Genomic DNA, 20,010 nt, shown 5'->3' on the forward strand with positions numbered 1-20,010 from the left:
CAAACAGAGGTCCCTGACTTTGTAGGACTTCTTGGAATATCCCATATAAAATGTAAACTAGGTAACAGAATTCGCACACTATTAACTTTGTGCAAATTAACGGAATTACGGAGGTATTTTATTATATGTAGTTAATTCAGAAATTAAAAAAGTAAAATCATCAGATTCACAATACACACATCTCCCCCCAACTAACCAAACCAAAGCTTTCCAGCTCTAACATTCTGAGTTCATGACAAGGGAAGGCAGAACAGAATTACCAACTGATTTTTTTTACCAAGTAAGTAGGAATGAGCCTGCAACAATCAGGACGCAGGGGAAAACAAGGGAGAAGTCCAGTTTCGCTAAGAGGTGGACCCACTGTACTGTCAATTTATTTGACTCCATTTCTGAAGAGCTAGTCAAAGGTAAAGCCATTTGCAATAGCTCATTTGAAAGCAGGCAATAATGGTGTGGAAATAAAGTATATCTAACTGACCCCATTAAGAAAACTAATGCTGGTGCTCATCTGGTTTCCTTGGATAAAAGCTCTTTGGCTCAGTCACTGTGACTGTAAGACTACCTAGAGCATATGTGGACCACTGTCAGAATGACATAGGCTGCAGACCTTATCGGATGACAAAAAAAGGAGGAAATCGAGGCACACAAAGAAGTAAAATCATCATCTGGGTTGACAGAACAAGAAACAGGAATAGCCAAGAGTTGATATTTGGGAGTTCGGTTTAGACTAGTCATGCAGATTCTATTAACATATACTGAACACTTTCTACATAAACATCTGTAAGGACTCAGTTACTTCATTCTACAGTGAAGTAACCTTAACCAAATTTAAAAAAAACTGCTTTTCTTCCCACTCTGGACATGACTCAAAGCCAGTATTTCTGTTAGTGTTAAAATTAAGTGTTGATTTCTACCAAATTAAACCCTTGTTGGGATATAAAACATTTCTGTTTTTATGAAGTCTCACTTGTCTAGTACTGAGAGACAACACCATCTAGTAGAGGCCTAAGGTGTAATACTACTTCTTCCTGTTTCTGATAGGCTTTTCACACAGTTAACAAAATGTTTTATAGTTACCCTAGGGGAACCTTAAGCAAAACAACCATCACAAACAGTATAAAATGTTTCTAATTTAACTGTTTCCTACAGTTGGAAAGAACCATCAATTACTAGAGGACACAATCTCAAAAGAACTCTGTAACATTGTTCATTTATATTTCACCATCAAACCATATATAGCCTTTGGTCTTAAAAATAGAAGTGGGCCCAAGCCACAAAGAACCTGAGTAATGTGACCTTTCTCGTAGTTCCATTTCAAGAAGCATTACATCCCAGTTTCAAACCTTGTAACTTGATGTTCACATACAACTAATCCAGTGCAATTTAAAATCCAGTATAGTGACATTATAGAATTACAGATGAGAATAACAGTTACTTAATCTTTATTCAATGACGTGAAAGACTATACTTAGCCTCACTCCACTACATTTTAATATATAAGGAAAACAAAAGGAAAAGAATCTGTTATATGGACCTACGTTTTGGCTGTGACATCCACATACTGTCCTGGGCGAAAGTGAGCAGCATAAAGAGGAGTGCCTTTATGAAAAGAAAACAATCAGTATGAAATTTGTCAGAGCAGAAACAACTTCACTAAATATAAACTACATCTAGGAAGCCTATCAGATTTAAAAAAAAGTAGAAGATTCTATTCTGCAATTATAATTCCTAGAAACATCAACAATAAAGTAATAAAATTGTTCATCAAACATGCCTTGACTGTACATGGGCTGAAGAGCAATGTGTAATGTGTCCCAGGACAAGGCACATGGTGCTGGAGTGAGACCAACAGACCACAGGTGGCTCATGGGCTTGTACCCTTATGGAGGCCAATGTGGTACTGGCTGAAATGGGCAATTCACATCCTGATAAGCATAGTGTTCTTGTTGGTAAATACACGAGTTTGATAATTCTTTGTTGTTTTGGTGAATAATATAGTGACTTAAGATACCTTTCCGATTGCATATAACAAAATAAAAATAAAAGAATGACTCAAAAATGTTGTGGCTGGATCAAATCTTTTTTAAACATTAGAAATACATTATCCAAAAATAGGAACTTTGACTGTTTGATCCCAGGTCCATTGACACTGGGCAGTGATTACAGCATCTATGATATCACATAAAGCCCATATATGTCAGATTTTTGGTAGTTTGGTCACTGTGCCAATAAAATAGTTATTCCAGCACATGACTGGATAATTTGGAATTCTGAAAAAGTGTCATTATCAATACTCCCAGTTTTATTTATTTATTTTTTTTTTATAAATTTTATTTTATTTTTTATTTATTTATGATAGTCACACAGAATGAGAGAGAGAGAGTCAGAGACACAGGCAGAGGGAGAAGCAGGCTCCATGCACCGGGAGCCCGACGTGGGATTCGATCCCGGGTCTCCAGGATCGCGCCCTGGGCCAAAGGCAGGCGCCAAACCGCTGCGCCACCCAGGGATCCCTACTCCCAGTTTTATAGACTAACATTTCCAAAACTAGTTGGTGTAAATAGAATCTTAGTTAAAATGCACAAGAAAAACATGTTATTTAGAGGAATTTTGTTTGTGAAAGCCCTTTACAACATTTTGTTTGCATCAATTTGGAATTGACTCTATGAGAACTATCTGACAATCTGCAAATATTTATAGGGCACTTACCATATGTACAGTTAGAAATAAAATAGATAAGACATGGTCCTGACCTCAAACATTTATTATCTAGGTGAAGAATCAACATTAACATCAACAATTAAGAGACTTCTTTTTTCTTTGAAAAAAAAAAAAAAAAGCCATAATAGTAGTAGTAGAAAATGCAACTGAATGCTAATTATGGCTTGTTTAAACAGCAAGTCAGGCAGCCCAGGTGGCTCAGCAGTTTAGCGCTGCCTTCAACCCAGGGCATGCTCCTGGAAACCCGGGATCGGGTCCCATGTCAGGCTCCCTGCATGGAGCCTGCTTCTCCCTCTGCCTGTGTGTCTCTGGGTCTCTTTCTCTCCGTGTTTCTCATGAATAAATAAATAAATAAAATTAAAAAAAACAAAACAAAACAAAAAAACCCCCAGGGAGTACAGTACTATGGAATTTCAGAAGGTAGTATCCTTTAATGTAGGACCTAACCTAGATTTGTATGGGCAAAGAAAAACCCTGAATTAAGAAAAAATAGGCGAGATTAACACTAACTGAATTTCTAGGAGGTTGAATGACCTGTACTGCTGATATTTGACCACTTTCACCCACTGAAACAATTTCACATGGCTTGAGCTACAACAAAAATTAACAGGGACTTAATTTTTACATTTGTTACCTCAGTTCTGCTCACTTTAGCTTCAAATTACAAAACTTGCACTTCAAAAAAATACTTTTAATTCTAGCTTATATCAAGACTGATCCTCTGTCACTCCAATTAAGAAGGCTTATTGCACTTATATTTTACTTCATGAAATTCTGTCCAGATATTAAAATACCAAATCTTAAAATATCCTTCTACTATCTACTTGTTAGAACTCAAATTCAAGAGATCAGGAAGCTTTTCTTAAGTTCAAAGATGTCAAAATGTTGTCAACTACACAAAACCAATGCAATAACCGTGTTGCCAAATCATACTTTTTGACATTTCAAGGAGTAGGGAAAATACTTTGGAATTTTTATTTTTTTTAAAGATTTTATTTATTTGAGAGAGAAGGAGAACAAGTGACAGGTAGGGGAAGAGAGAGAGAGAGAGAGAAAAGGGGGCGGGGGGGGGGGGGGAAGGCAAACTCCCTGCTGAGCAGGAAGCTTGAGGTGGGGCTCAATCCTAGGACCTTGAGATCATGACCTGAGCTGAAAGCAGACACTTCACTGGTTGAGCCACCAAGGCGTCCCACTTTGGAATTTTTAAGTAAGAATCTCTACATCAAGGTGCTATGGTCACCTTCTTGTTTCCTATTTTCTCAAATTCTTCTATCTCAGTGAGAGTTTAGCTATTCTTCACTTATTAAAATGACAGCCTACACAGAGTGAACTTCACATTTTAAAGGTTAGTTTATTTTAAAGTTAAAAAAATAAGTTAGTGGCTTTTCCAAATGTGAAACTCTTTGTACATTAAAAACAAAAGTATTCCTCCCTCTTTAATGGAAAACAAAGTTCTCTATAGTTCTTCCCAGTCAAAAAAGAAAAAGACTTGTTTGTCCCTAGTGATTAAATCAGATAACTGCTTTATATTTAAAAATAAATGTTTGGGACTTTGTATTGTGGATTCAGCTTTACTGAAAGGCCTAACATTAAACAAATCATGTATTTGGGTATTTTTGCCTCCCTCCTCTCCCCAACCTCAGATTACCTGGCTTAATCACAGCATTATCTGTTACATGAAATATTTTAACTTTCTGTTTTGGCGGCAATCCAAGTTCTTGGTAAAATTCCAATACAGATGTAGATTTCTAGAGGAAAAGCAGTACACATAAGTAACCCATTATACTAAAGGTGGAGTACAATGCACAGAGATCTAAACCAAATTATTAACAACCCGGAGAACAAATCATTAAAAGCATTCTGTTCCCCTAATGAACAAAGAGCACCATACTCCCCTTATTTAAGGGAGGTGAGATTTTGATCTATAATCCATTACACCTAGAATCTAACCAGAGGCATGGTGGAGCTCATACACACTACATAGTGAAAGATCTTTACTCTGCAGGAAAAGAAACAGAGTTGTGCTAAAATCTGAATTCTGAATGGGGACTATAAGTATCAAGAACCCCAATCCTGGGAAATTCAATTCTGTGTACTCTGCACCTGCTTCCGAGCAGCTGGAGGAAAATACACTGAGTCACGTTCAAATATATGACCACAAACTTCAAAGTGAGTCCCAAAGTGGTCTGGCCAAACTACGTTTCCCTATTTAAAATCCTTCTCACATTCTCCAAAGTCACAAAGTCATGACCTCTTTTAAACCCTCCTTCTCCCCTCTTTGAGCTTCAGATTTCACTAAAAACACAGAAGAACAGGAGCATTTCCCCAAGGTCTTATCACCCAATCAAACTGCCTGCATCAGCACTTACCTACTGTCATCCCCCATCCCACTCCAGACTGAATGAGATGCACATGGGGCACTTTTAGAAAGTGCCAATGCCAAGGGCCTTCTGCTTAGCTTCACTGGTCTAAGGTGTCATGTGGGTGTCAGTATGTTTTTTAAGTACTCTCTATGATTCTGATGTGAAACTGGGGCTGGAAATTACAATGGTAAGTGCACTGTCCACGCTCTTATTAGAAGCCAAATCCTTCACTGTGTACTCATCCCATCCCTCTCCCACCTATTAAATGGCTTTACTCTTGACTTGTCCCCATTGCCTTCTGAGTCACCAATTTCCCTTTCTACTGGAACTATCTTATCAGTATACAAAGATGTCACAATAACTCACATTAAAACAAAACTTTCCCTTGACCAGATAGTCTCCTTTAGGTCATCTTTCCATTCCCACTTACGACAATGCTCCTTGAAAGATTTCTGCTGAATCTACTTTCTATCTTCCCATTCTCTCAAACCCACTATAACAGGTGCCTGCAACCCCTAAACACTGAATGCAAAGTGCTTATCTAGGTCACCAACCATCTCTGTGTGGCTGAATACATTGGTCAATACTTATCTTAATGGCTCTATCAGCAATGCTTGGCATAGGTGACAGACAACTCTCTCGTTGAGACTTTCACTCTCTCAGTTCCTTCCTATGCTAATAACCCCACATTTCTAACCTCAATCACAAATTCTACTCTGAACTACAAATTCATTTGTCTAACCACTAACTCAGTATCTCACTTTGATGTCATACAGCAACTCAGGTCTGATATGTCTAAAATTGAATTCAACTTCCCCCTAGAAGCCTGCCTTCCCCCGGTTTCCCAAATCTCAATAAATGGCAACTCCATACCTCTGTTGGTTGGACCCAAAATCTTGTGGTCTCCTTTGACTCTTTTGTCACATCCCATGTCCCACTCATCAGCAGTTCCTACAGACACTACTTAAAAATAAAGCCCATATCAATTACTTCTCACGTGCACCCCAAATTTTGCCTGGATTATTTTAATAGCCTCCTAATTGGTCTCTAAAGTTCCACACACCTGACCCCATGATCTATTCTCCAGTCACAGGCTGGCATGATCCTTTTAAAATTCAAGCTAAAACATGTCTCCACATGGCTTCCATCTCATACAGAATCAACCCTAAATCCTTTAATGGTTTACAAGGTTCTATACCATCTGACCTAGACCACTCTCCTGGGTCATGCTGCTTCAGGTACAATGCACTCCTTACATTCCAAGAACACATTAAACAATGACCTCAGGTCCTTTGTACATACTATTTTCTCTGCCTAGAATGCTTTTCACATTTTTGCAGGACATGCTCCCTCAGGTTATTCAGGCCTCCATCTAAATATTACCTTTCCTGATTATTCCATCTAAAATAGCACCACTTTGTCACTCACAATCCCCTCAGCACACTTTATTAGTCTACAAAGCACTTCTGTTGTGATATACATTTTTTTTTTTTTTTTTTTATGAGACACACAGAGAGGCAGACATAGGCAGAGGGAGAAGGAGGCTCCCTATGGGGAACTCAGGGCGGGACCCCATGATCACTCCTTGAGCCAAAGGCAGACACTCAACCACTGAACCACCCAGGCGTCCTGTGATACACATTTTTTTATTGTTTATCTTCTATGCCAGTCTCCCTGTTTCATTCCCAATCCCACCAAAATATAAGCTTTTTGAGAACAGAAGCTTTAGTTGCTGCTACATCCCTAGCTCCTGAAAGGTCCTGCTGCCTGCTTTTCCCTCTAACCCTGCCCGTTTTTCTGCTTCTGTAAATACCCTTGAATAATTCTTTTAAAAATATTTGAATAGAACACTTTATGAATATCTCATTTCCTTAAAATAATGTCCCGGGTCTTTTTTTCTTTTCTTAATTCTTAAGACTCTTGATACAGATATAGACACAAAAGATGGAAGGCAGACATCCATCCAGGTGTGAAGTCCTGGTTTGCCTCTCCAGGTACCTTTCCACTCTTGCTGCTGCATCAGTTCTTGGCACACAACATTACTGTGTTACAATATTATCTTCAAGTCCAATTATTAAAAAATTATAGGCCTAAAATAAAGATCATGACTTAGTCCGAGGATGAACAATCTTCAAGAAACTAAACTACTATGAAATCAAACCGAGAGCAATTTATAATCAAAAAAGAACAGCATCAATTGAAAGACCCTAACCAACTCAAGACAACGCTGATGATTTACTGTTAACCAAGCATCTTGGCTCCCAATCCGACAGATTATCTGTGCAGCCAGTCTTAACTACAGAATATGTGAATATGTAGCAAACTTCAGTTACTCGATGATTTTAGTTTAAAATGTAAATTGTTAGTGCCACTTTGTAACTTACTGAGAAGGCTGCCTTTGGTTGACATGAAATCGGGTGGCACTGGCCTATAAGCATAGAATGTGAATGTCTGGATTAGCCCACAAACCCTGGGAATGTCCCTGGGGCTCCCCAGAGGAACCGTGTGGCTGATGCTGGGAAGCCGTGCTCTGGACGCCCACAAAAAGTTGTTTTCTCAAGAAGCTATCCCTCCTCCTTTCCTCGAAGAGGGAGGACGTAATTTCATCCCAGTCATTCCCTATAGTTTTGCCCAGGTGGCTCAGCGGTTTAGTGCCGCCTTCAGCCCAGGGCATGATCCTGGAGACCCCGGATCGAGTCCCATGTCAGGCTCCCTGCATCAAGCCTGCTTCTCCCTCTGCCTGTGTCTCTGCCTCTCTCTGTCTCTCATGAATAAATAAATAAATAATCTTAATTAATTAAAATAAATAAATAAAAATATGCCTCTGGGCAGCCCGGGTGGCTCAGTGGTTTAGTGCCGTCTGCAGCCCAGGGTATGATCCTGGAGTCCTGGGATCGAGTCCCACATTGGGCACCCTACATGGAGCCTGCTTCTCCCTCTGCCTGTGTCTCTGCCTCTCTCTCCCTGTGTCTCTCATGAATAAATAAATAAAATCTTTTAAAAACAAATAAATAAATAAATAAATAAAAATGTGCCTCCTTGCAATTATTTTCCTGATGTATCAAATTTAGATTTACTACATTTTAGAATGGACTTTAATTTCTGAGATTCACATATTCTATTTTATTTAAAAAGCATACTATTTTATTAATATCAGTTTCTAAGTATGGGAGGAAGCCTCTAAGAAAAAACTTTTACTTTTTTCAGGAACACAAAATAAGTAAGATAAACATCTTGACCTAAGTAACTACAGACTGAAACATACAAGGTAATAATACTTGATTATATTCCAGCGTCACTAAAATTGAATACTTTAATTCTTTCATTTAAAAATCAAAATATCATAAAACTAATTAGGCATCAGTCGTGAGAAGCGCTAAATGCTTGAGTTGAGTTGAAAGTAGCAGCAGTATAACAGAAGTGTTTTTTTTTTAACTTCCAAATAAATGATTTCAAAAGGCAATTTAAAAGACTGACAACAGTGTCACACTTGGATAATCCCATCTATGAGGCTGCATTTTTTTCTCCTTCTTCAAAGTTCTCTGCAATTACCCTTCTCACAATGAAAATGCTTCTCTGCTCCTAAGATGAATTGATTTAATCAACTTTTAAGGCCACTTAACTTCCTATGTTTTTATTTATAAGAAGTTACAAAAATAGTGAAAGCAAAACAGTCTAATTTCTAGGGGGCCTAAATTCTTTAGAGAGTTAAAAAATAAAACAGTTCTAGCCCTACTATAAATTGATTCAATCAATTCATTTTAGAATCCTTAACTATTTGATATTTTATATTCATAGGTCTACTTGTTTTTAAAAACTATAACTGAATCTATTCTCAGTTTCTCTGAGGGTTACAACACACAAGAGGAAATTTGCATACTTTTAGTTTTGAAAATCCTTTTCTTTTCTGAACCCAAATTCTTTACTTATAAAGAATTTTTAAACCTCATTTTCACATCTTATTCTGAAGAAAGGTCATTCAAAGACAAAGCTTTTCTTTAATATTATAATACATGGCCTCTAGACCTAGAAAATTTATATTTCTTTTTTTCTTGAAAATTTATTTATTTATTTTAGAGAGAGAAAGAGAGAGGGAAAGAGAAAGAAAGAGTGATCATGGGTAAGAAGGGCAGAGAGAATCTTAAGCAGACTCTGCACTGAGGGCATAGCCTGATGTGGGGTTTGATCCTATAGCCCTGAGAACATGACTTGAGCCGAAACCAAGAGTCAGTCACTTAACCCAGGCACCCCTAGAACATTTTTATCTTGAAGAACAAAAAAGATCTTTATAGCATTTCCTATACCAGAGAAGTAAATTAAAAATGTGTGTAAGAGGGTGCAAGTCCACAACATAGTATAGGACCTGTATCACCTTGCTGCGTTCTATCACTGCATATATATATTCACTGAAGAGAATGAAGTTTAAAATGTGTAGACCACAGTCTCAAGTACGAAAATACTATCATTTCTGAATTTTTAGAGATTTAATTATTTGAGAGAGAGAGAGAATGAGAGAGAGCACAAGCAGGGGGAGGGGACTTGAAGGAGGAGAAGGAGACTGCCCACTGAGCAGGGAGCCAGACTTGGGCCTCCCTCCCAGGATCCTGGGATCATGACCTGAGCCAAAGACAGACACTTAACTGACTGAGCCACCCAGGTGCCCCATTTCTGAAATATTTTAATCATTAGTATTATGTTAATAAAATCCGTAAGACACTTTTCTCAGTAAGTAAAATAGAGTAAACTGAGCTGCCAAATACATTTTTGGGTAGAACTTTAATTTTTTTTTTTTTCTTGAGAACTAAGATACTAAAGAACCAGGGTGAGACGTTTAGAACTAAAAGAGGATTTAGCAACCATCAAGTCCAATTCCTGGTTTTCATGTGTAAGAGAATGGATGTTAGTAGAAGTCAGAATTAGAACTCAGCTCTTCTGACCCCACATCTACTCGTTTTTCCACTGTCTCATAGTTCTGGGAAGTAATGTTAACAGATCTGTTGGAGCAGAATGGACTATCCCAACATCATGTTTAATTTATAAATATCAAGGCAATAAAGTCATGAATTTACAAAATCAGTAAAGAAAATAAAGATGATGGTGCTGAACAACAAAAACACAGAAGTACAGTTAATGAGAAAACAGTAGCATCTATCAAATCAAAGAATTATTCACATGAGGACTGGCATGTATTTACCCATTTAAAAATTCAAACATTTGAAAAAATCTGACTTTTTAAAAAGTTTCCATAAATATCTCAGTTTGCTTCATTACTGTGAAATTACTTAAACCCTAAAATTATCAGCCAATAAACTGTCAAGATTTAACAGCAGAATTAAAATATATATAGACTATACTACTGTAATATGTAAAAGTAGCTACCTTCTCTAACACTTAAGAGACAGGACTAAATGGCCTCTAGTCCGATCAACCTATAGGACTCCCATGATTTTAACCACTTCGAACTCATTGATCAGTATACCCAACTATTTATAGTAAAACTCCACTTGAATTTTCCATAAATACTTCACACATTTCTTTTGTCTATAACTTTCCTTTCCTTGTCACCATTTCAGGTTATAGCTTCTGCACTGAACCAAGTACTCAATAGGCTCCCTGCATGGAGCCTGCTTCTCCCTCTGCCTGTGTCTCTGCCTCTCTCTCTGGGTCTCTTGTGAATAAATGAACCAAGTACTCAGGAACTGCTGTAAGCCTGTGTCCCCTCACCACATATTCACCCAGTCTTGTACAAATCCCTCCCCTCTCCAAGTCCAATACAACTACCTTGGTTCAAAAGCCTTTTATTGACACTTCCCAGTGCTTAAAACAACTTCCTAAATGTCCTCCCTGCACACAGATTCTTCTCATTTAGTTAACCAAGTTAAGGATTTGACCACATCACTGTCCCAATTGGAGAATCCAGAAAAGCTCTTGGGAGTCTACAGGATGAAGTCTAAACTCTTCAGCACTCTACCCAACAGGTACACTTTGCACCTTTACTGTCTTCCCCCATTAGTCCCCCACATACTAAGATCTCACACACCACACTTCTCTTCCCAAGCACACAGGCTCTTTTCCATGTGTCTCGGCAGTAGCTACCTGGAACAAGTAATTTTACCCTCTAAGCTGCAGTTTTTGCCCATCTGCAAAATGGGGATAAAAATACTACTTATCTAAGAGATTTGTTACCAGGATGACATGAGATTTTTGCAATGTGCCTGGTATGTTAACAGGTATTCCTGCTGGTATGCTTTTAACACCCATTTTCTTTTCTGGTTTCCTTTGCGTGACAACTTCTGGGATCTCCCTAAGCACAACTGGCTCTTCCCCATTCCATGCTTGTTGCATGTGTAATACTATATAGTGATGGAGGATTTATTTGTTCATCTTCTCCATTAGCCTATGAGTACCCAGAGGGGTGTCAAGACACAAGAAATAAGTCTCTAAAATCTGATCGCCACTCTACCTCTCACCAGTGGGTGGCCCTGAACCTCTTTAGCCTCCTTAGCCTGTTTAGCTTCAGATGCTGAGAAGATTAAATAATAGGCTTAATGCTTATGCATCCAGCATATAACAAGTGCATATAACAAAGTTAACTATGACAACAAAATAGGAGGCACACAACAAACACTTGCTAGTTTTGACAGTTGTATAGTATAGATCCTATTTATCATCCATGTTAATTTCATAAACAATTTACGACAGAAAAAAAATGTTTATCTTAAAAATAAGTAGTATGTTTTAGTAAACTAAAGATGTTTCATTACCTATTAGTGAAAAGGATCACCATTTCTAGAAAGATGTTCTCCGCCTTTAGTCATCCAATAAGGATACTAATTGAACAGATTTTTCAAATTTAAGCTACATACTCAGCACCCTAACAGTATTCTATGTGTGTGTGTGTGTGTGGGGGGGAATGCTTTATTTGTAAAAACCTGATGTGGGTTTGAATACAGCTGTATCCAAAGTACTGAAGAAGTTCCTTCTAGGGAGGGTCTGAACTGGGTGCTTCCTGTGTGCTCTAGGGACTTAAAAAATTTTCAGGACTTAGGATTGTCATGTCATACTTTCTACCCACATTTGAAATGTTATCGATTCTCTTCACATTGCAGGGAATTATGCCGAGGGTATATAAAACATGGGATGGTTTAGGAAGGTTAGACCCAAAACAATGCTGTATGTGACACCAGTGAATTATTTATTATTAACGTTCTTGTTAAGATTATGAATATAGTTTACTCCTTCTTGTGGTTGTGACTGGAAAGGACTATGTTTTGCATCTTCTTATGAAATATAGTGTTCGCAAAAATACTTGAATTGGTATAGAGAAAGCTGTAGAATTTGTAACTTATGTGGAATTTCAATGACTCTTTTAGTTTTCCATGTGTTTTTTAAAAAAATTACAAATTTTGATAGTGAAATATACTTAGGGAAATATGCACAGCAGTGAAGATAAAAATGACTCATTGATTGTATGATATATTGCACTGTATTTTCATAGTTATAGTGATTTCAGATTTAAGAAAATTGCACACACACAAAAAGAAAGTTCCTTCTAGTATATACAAATTAATCCTCACATGCTGCTGGAGTCAGGTATTAAGACAATTTAGAAAAAAAAAAAAGAGAAATTTAACAAAAACAACAAAACATAATAGCTACCACCTATTGAGTATCTTTGACATGCTAGGCATGTATGAAAAATCTCATTAATTCTGGTAACAGAGTTCTTAGGTTAAGTAGTATTTTTATCCCCACCATACAAATGGGCAAATACTCAAGTTTAGAGCAAAAAGTTGCTTGTTTCAAAAACTGAAAAGTACTAGAACAAACCCAAATTTCTCTCAGAATTTTGGGTTCAATGGCTTCACTAGACCACCGTCCCTCAAATCCACAATTTACCTCATGGACAAATACAAATTTGTGACTATGGAATAGCCTCAAAACTTAAAGAATTCAGATCTGAAACTAATGAACTGTACTATTCTAAAGAATGAAAATACATTCTTACATGGAAACGTGATACAGTTTTTCCGCCTACAGTTAGGGCTGCCATTTTTCCATTATGGTTTTCCTTTGGAGTATATTTTAGAACGTGACAGTCTTGTACCTAAGGAAACAAATATATAAAAAAAGTAAGTATGTGCTAAGATATATTTTAACATATCAGTCGTGTTGAAGCCGTATCACAATTAAGAATTCCCTAAAGTTAATTATCTCAATATTCCTCTAACACTAATCACAATCTTCAAATATAGAAGTAACTTTTAAAAAAAATGTCAAATACAGAGCATATAGACATCACATAGAGAAAAGTGCCGAGGGAATGCCTGAAGGGCTCAGCGGTTTGGCACCTGCCTTTGGCCCAGGGCATGATCCTGGAGTCCGGGGATCAAGTCCCACATCGGGCTCCCTGCATGGAACCTGCTTCTCCCGCTGCCTATGTCTCTGCCTCTCTCTCTTTCCCTCTCTCTCTGTGTCTCTCATGAATAAATAAAACCTTAAAAAAAAAGTGCCTAAAACATAAATCTACAACATGAGTATTTATGAAGAAAATATGCATTGACCACCACCCTGGTCAAGAAGTAGAATCCACAAAGCCTGTGTTTCTCCTTCCAATAATCTCCCTCCCCACTTTTTTTTTTTTTTTTTAACCCCTAGAGCAGAGCAGTGGTTCTCAAAGTGTGGTCCTCAAACAAGCAGCATCAACATCACCTGGGAACTTGGTGAAAATGCTGATCCTCACGCCCCAGGCCAGATCAACTGAATCAGAATCTCCTTTTTTTTAAATAAACCTTCTAGATGATAGAGGCTCATTAAGTTTGAAAAGCACTGCCCTAGAAGTAACTACTATTCTTGACCCTTATGGTAGGTAATGCTTTACTTATTTTTCTTTACAACTGCTTTTTTTTTTTAAAGATTTTATTTATTCATTCATGAGAGAACACAGAGGGACAGGCAGAGACACAGGCAGGCTCCTCATGGGGAGCACTATGTGGGACTTGATCCCAGGACCTGGGATCACGCCTTGAGCCAAAGGCAGACACTCAATCGCTGAGCCACCCAGGTGTCCCTACAATTGCTATTTTTGAAACCATCTAGTTTATTGTTGCCTGCTCTAGATTTTGTATAAACAGAATCAGACTGTATGTACTTGTCCATGTCTTTCTTCTTTCACTTGTTTATATTTCTAAGTTTCATCCATATTGTTGTGTGTAACACTCTTCTGTTCATTTTCATTGCTATCCAGCATTCCATTCTGTGAATACCATGACTTATTTATCCATTCTGCTGTTGGACATTAGGATTATTTCTAGTTTTGGAATATTAAGAGCAATACTGCTCTTTACTGTTGTAAAGTAATGAAGTTCAAATTTTCTACTGACACTCAGGAGTGGAACTGCTAGACTACAAGGTTCACCTATCTCAGCTTTACCACATTATTGTGCTAAATTGTTTTCCGAAGTGGTTGTACCAATGCACAATCTCACCAGTACTCCTGAAAGCTCCCAAAATTTCTTACAGTTTTAGAACCCATAATCTTCTTTGATCATTGAGTCAATAAAAATGTCCAAAGGCTTGCAGGCCCCCTGGGCCTATGTGCATGAGCTCTCATTTTAGTCACCAGTATCTGTCTAATCATTTTTCTAAGACTAGTCCCCAAAAATGAACTCAGGCATCCAAAGTGATTTGGGGAATGAGGATCTCCTAACTCAATCAGTGATCTTTCTCTAATAATAATTGTAATGACAACAGCAGCTAACGTATATTAAACATTTGACACTGTTTCAGAGTGTGTGACATTTATTACCTTGTACAACCCTCACAAAAACCTTAAAGGTAGGTAATATCTATTTCTTTTTACCAAATACAATTATATCTTTTGCAGAGGAGACACGGTTTTAAGGAACACAGTTGGAAGTGGTGGAACCAAGATATGAAGTCAGGTTTTCTGGTTCCAGGGCCCGCTTCTTAACCATTAGAGTTTGTCTTATCTCAGAGAACAAGATGCTCCCTCCCCAGACAAGAAATGTTACATTCTAAGTTAGGAAAGAGATCAAAATTTTAATTTTGGGTTGAAAGAATGAAAATAAGATGGGACTGAGATTTTTTTCCAATGATGAATTGAACTGGTACACCTGTGAGAAGCTAAGTTACAATCTTTTTTTAACTCATTGTTGTAGTTATCCCTATGCCAATACCAAGAAGGCCACCACACAGGCAAGAGTGAAATATTCACTGAAACACTCAGAAGTTCTTTAATAGTATTCATGCTTATCATTAGCCCATTCTTCATCACAGAGTTACATGTTTCAGGATACAAATATTGCCCATTCAGGTTTGCACTCAGATCTTGGCACATGTACACATCTGTTACATCTTCTGTTTCTTTCTTACCTGAAGTAATGTGACCACATGCCTTTTACCATCTTTGGTCCATAAAGGCATCATACCCAGCTTCAGTGCAATAAGTCCTACTCTAGAGGAACCTGATAATTAAAAACAAATCAATGTTATTACAAACTTTTTCAACATTTGCCAAAATGAAGCAACAGTATTTCCTATACTGTGGTTCCAATATGAGCAACAGGCAGGTAAGAAACATGCTAATATATTCAGAGTAAAACATTACTGTTCCTTAGAGATATAACAGACTTCAAGCATGGCTAGGTAACATATTGTTACTTAATAAATCTCTATATAATGAGTAAATATAGGAAAACTGTACAAAATAAAGAAAATAGGTAAACTGATATATTCTGGCTTTAAAATAATGGTATTAATGGAGGGCATGATAAATCCATCATTACAATTTGCTTTTCTAGTATCAATTCATATCTAAGTGCATTAATTAGAAAATATCTGCTCAAATTCTAAGAACTTAGCTGGTGTTACAGGGATGACACAAGTGGTCAAGTGGCTAAAATATGTCAGCTTCCACCATGCCACTTAGATTTCTTGCACACGTTAGTAAAGTTGCTCCACTAAGAACTTTTTTTTTTTTAAAAAGATTTTATTAAAAAAAAAAAAGATTTTATTTATTTATTCATGAGAGAGACACAGAGAGAGAGAGAGAGGCAGAGACACAGGCAGAGGGAGAAGCTCCATGCAGGGAGCCCAACGTGGGACTCGATCCCGGGTCTCCAGGATCATGCCCTGGGCTGAAGGCGGCGCTAAGCCACTGAGCCACCCAGGCTGCCCTCCACTAAGAACTTCAGATCACTATACAATTCAACTGTCACAATAAACTCCAACTAGAGACCACATTCTCAACAGTATAGGCCTTATTCTCAGTCTCACTACACATGGATTTAGTACTCTACTGGACACAAGGAGCTGATTCTGGGGTTAAGCTTGGCAAACCTGGAGTGCTTGGATATCCCAACTGAAAACATCTGTGTGACACACTGTAGTTTTATTTATTTATTTATTTATTTTTCACACTGTAGTTTTAGATCATACTCCTCTAACTTTTCTTCTCTGGTTTATTTTATACATTTTTTTTTTAATCTGAAGGAAACAAAAAACATATGCAGAATGATCTTCCCTTCACCTACGAAACAGTTTCTTGAAGAAGTCTTGATTACCATCGGATATTCACTAATAGTAAACCAGCATGCTAGACATAACCTTGCAAACCAAACCTCAATTAAACAGACACACTTAAGACATGAAAAGTAAATTCATGACATGATAAATTCATCAGGCAGTCACTATGATTTTGGATGTGCCAGCCACACACAGTAATTAGGAAAATGAGAGACTATCAAATATAAAATAACTACCTGGTTCCCAAGGATGTAGAGGCCAGGGTTCATCTTTCAAAGGACACAGTTTACTTGCTAACTGGGCTTTATTTTCATCAGAGGCCAACTGCTTAACAAACGTGACGTTTTCTTCCGAAAGATGCTCATCCCACCACGTACCACTTCTGCCATGGAGACTTCTAACCAAAAGCCAAATGTCTGTTCTGTGAAAACAAAAATTAGAAAACCAAAACATAAAAGGCTTCCCCCATTTAATGCGGGGGAGGGAGGTCACATGAGTTGGAAAGTGTAGTCTGGGCCTTAGGAAAAGGATTTGGAGTCCGTGCAAGTCGCCCCCCCCCCCCCCCCGGACATTCCTTATAATAATGGGCTTCACACTTAATTGTTTAAGGGATGACCCTAGAGTAAAAGGCCTTCATCCCCTCTGCTGTTATAAACCAACTTCTAACAGAACTGTCCTACCTAGACACAGGAAGCCCTGATCCATTTGTAGGTGGACCTTAATAGTTTAAGCCCAGCGGGGGTAACAATGTGGGATGCTGATCTCTCTCTCTCTCTCCCTCTGACAAGCCCACCTCTTCCCAGCAATGACAAGGCCTAGGCTCAGAAGATCCGTAAAAGACATGATCTCTCTGAGAACCTGAACGCAAGAAAGACCTTGTGTTGGGAAGGAGGTAAATTCTTGCACGGGAGGGTCAGAAAAGTTAAGACTCTCTGCTGTCTATCCACCTTTCGTGGTCGGGTACATCCAGGTCGGAGTCCCAGCTTTACACTAAGTTACTTCTCCAAGCTTCTGTTTTTATCTGCAAAATATCATCATGGCAGTGTCTGTAAAATGCATAAGGGCAGCAATTCTACCTCGTGAGGCTACTGAGCTAAGGCGGCGCCTAATACACCTATCAAAGCATTCGGTACATAGAAAACGCCCACTAATTGGTAGGTGTTAATCCTGTTGGTAATGCTCCCTGCCAGGCGCTGGCTCATAAATGTTAAACATTAAAAAAAAAAAAAAAAAAATCCCCCCTCACTCCTTCAATGGGCACTTGCTTGGAGTAACGCTCTGAGTCCCCTGCGCCTGTGGTCTGGACGGAGCCCCTTCCCCGTCCACCCAGGGCGCACCCGTCCGCACCGGGGGCCAAAGCTCGGCTCCAGGTGTGTTTTGCAGGGACCATACCTCCCCCTCCCCCACCCACCTGTTTGCCGAGCCCCGGGCAGCACCCGGGCCGCCCGCGCTGCAGCCCAGCACCTGGGCGCCGGCCTGGGCCAGCAGCCTCCAACCAGACATGGAGTGGCCGGGAGGGCTCGCCCCGCTACTCTTCCTGGCGTCCCGCCGCTCTGCTTTCAAGGCGTCCCTGCGCTGCAGCCGCCAGCCCGCCTCGAGCCTCCCAGGAACGTCCCGCCGGCTGCCTGCCGCTGCCCTCGGGGACCGGAAAGGAGCCGGAGGAGCCACTTCCGGTCCGCTTCCCAATGCGTCCCGGGCACCAGAGTCACCCCGGGAATTAGAGTTCCGCCTCGGGAGAGTCCTACTTTGGGTCTGAGTTAGAGTAGGGAGGGCAGGGACTGACTCACTTGTCTCTCCAGGGGTTGAAAAGAAAAAAAAAAAAAAGAATGTTTGGAGTTTAGACTTTGCAAGAATGAGGCGACCCGGGGACAGGCTCCTTAAGGAAGCGAAATCACTTAAAAATAATGCACACTGTGTGGCAGCTCCTTGTACTGAACAGCCCTTGATATTGTTCTACTGATTTATGTTCAAAACAGCCCCGAAAGGACATTATTTTTTATTTTTTCGTTTTTCTAAAAAAAAAAAAAAAAAAAAAAGATCATTTATTTATTCATGAGAGACACACAGAGAGAGGCAGAGGCAGGCTCCCCTTGGAGAGCCTGATGTGGGACTCGAACCCAGGACCCTGGGAAGACGACCTGGGCCGAAGGTAGATGCTCAACCGCTGAGTCACCCAGGTGCCCTGGAAATTGTTATTTTTATATTACAAATGAGGGAACAGGGACTCAGAATTTTGGTGCTGGTCCACAGTAGTACATCTGGCAGAGGGACAGAGCTGGTACAGACACAGGGCCAGCATGTATTAATAATAGGGCATGGCCAAGGTGATGTTGTGTGACTTGCAGGGCAGGGTCATACAGGGTATTGCTACTTCTGTCTTGGTCTGTTGGAGTGCTCCCTATGGGGAAAGGCAGCGGTCCTGTCCTGCGGACACCCAAACAGCCCTGTAGAGAGGCTCCTTTCCAGCTGGAAGCGAGCCACCCAGAATTGGACCCTCAGGTCCCAGACCACCCATCAGGTGACTGCATCTGCTGAAAGACCTTGAGCCTGAACTGCCCAGCTTGAGCCTGAACTCACAGGTTCCTGACCAGAAGAAATGCCAAAGAAAATAAATGATGACTCTTACTTTGAGTAAGTGTTAGGGTGTTTGTGATGCAGCAGTGCCTACCTCATAAACCTTCTCTACAAATAAAGCCTTGTCCTGCGTCCCAGACCCAGCCTAATCAGCATGTGTGTGCCTTGGGCACTCATTCTACTTCAAAAGTCCATTTCCTTATTTGCTTAATGGGTGTTGGTAGAAATTTGGGAATAAGAGCTTTAAAATTTAGCTATTTCAACAGCCTCTTTTTATTAGTGATCTGGCTAGCCTGGCTTAAGATATCCAGGCAATGATCAATTCCTGGTTACTACTTGGAATTAAGTAGGTTCAAAATCTTCGCTTTGCTTGCTTTTCTATTCAACCAATTGCTATTGTGTTTACCCTGGATACTTCCAAATAACACTTAATTAAACCCATGTATGTTGCTTTAAAATTCTTTGATGACTGAACAAAAGTGTTAGCAATAGACAGTGGAACATCACATGCCAAGGGACCAAATACTTTAAACCAAAGGCAGGTTCTTCTTCCTGGTCTTTCTCCTGATGCCAGTATAGTTCTGATGGCTGGAGTGTGGCTCTAGATCAGTGAGTATTCTTGTCACCTGGAACCATGGTCAGGGTGTCCCCTCTGATCCCAGAAGATAAAGTCTTGAGAAATTCCTGGAGCCTGAGTTCATTTGGGATTTTGATTATTCTTGGAAAATGAATACCCAGAAAAATGAGAAATAGCTAACACCTCACTCTTGCTGAGTGGTAGGCACTCTCCTAAGTGCTTTACATA

At 39.3% G+C, this 20,010-nt stretch overlaps 1 protein-coding gene across 4 annotated transcripts in view; it reads right to left on the reverse strand.

Moving 5' to 3' along the window:
- The window catches only part of MRPL3 (mitochondrial ribosomal protein L3), a 39,591-nt gene extending 21,290 nt beyond the window's left edge, over positions 1-18,301 (reverse strand). For 2 of the 4 annotated variants that reach the window (XM_025448870.3, XM_025448871.3), the window contains exons 1-6: positions 18,043-18,299; positions 16,868-17,052; positions 15,480-15,571; positions 13,093-13,191; positions 4,370-4,469; positions 1,539-1,599 (exon numbers count right to left, since the gene is read on the reverse strand). In XM_025448870.3, the coding sequence (XP_025304655.1) occupies positions 1,539-1,599; positions 4,370-4,469; positions 13,093-13,191; positions 15,480-15,571; positions 16,868-17,052; positions 18,043-18,134 (629 nt within the window). In that variant the 5' untranslated portion in view covers positions 18,135-18,299. Of the gene's footprint in view, positions 1-1,538; positions 1,600-4,369; positions 4,470-13,092; positions 13,192-15,479; positions 15,572-16,867; positions 17,053-18,042 lie in introns of all 4 variants that reach the window. The other 2 variants (XM_025448869.3, XM_025448872.3) reach the window with 2 other exon arrangements.
- Between the last annotated feature and the right edge of the window lie 1,709 nt (positions 18,302-20,010).

Source organism: Canis lupus, chromosome 23 (genome assembly GCF_003254725.2).
Source record: "Canis lupus dingo isolate Sandy chromosome 23, ASM325472v2, whole genome shotgun sequence".
Lineage (NCBI taxonomy): Eukaryota > Metazoa > Chordata > Mammalia > Carnivora > Canidae > Canis > Canis lupus.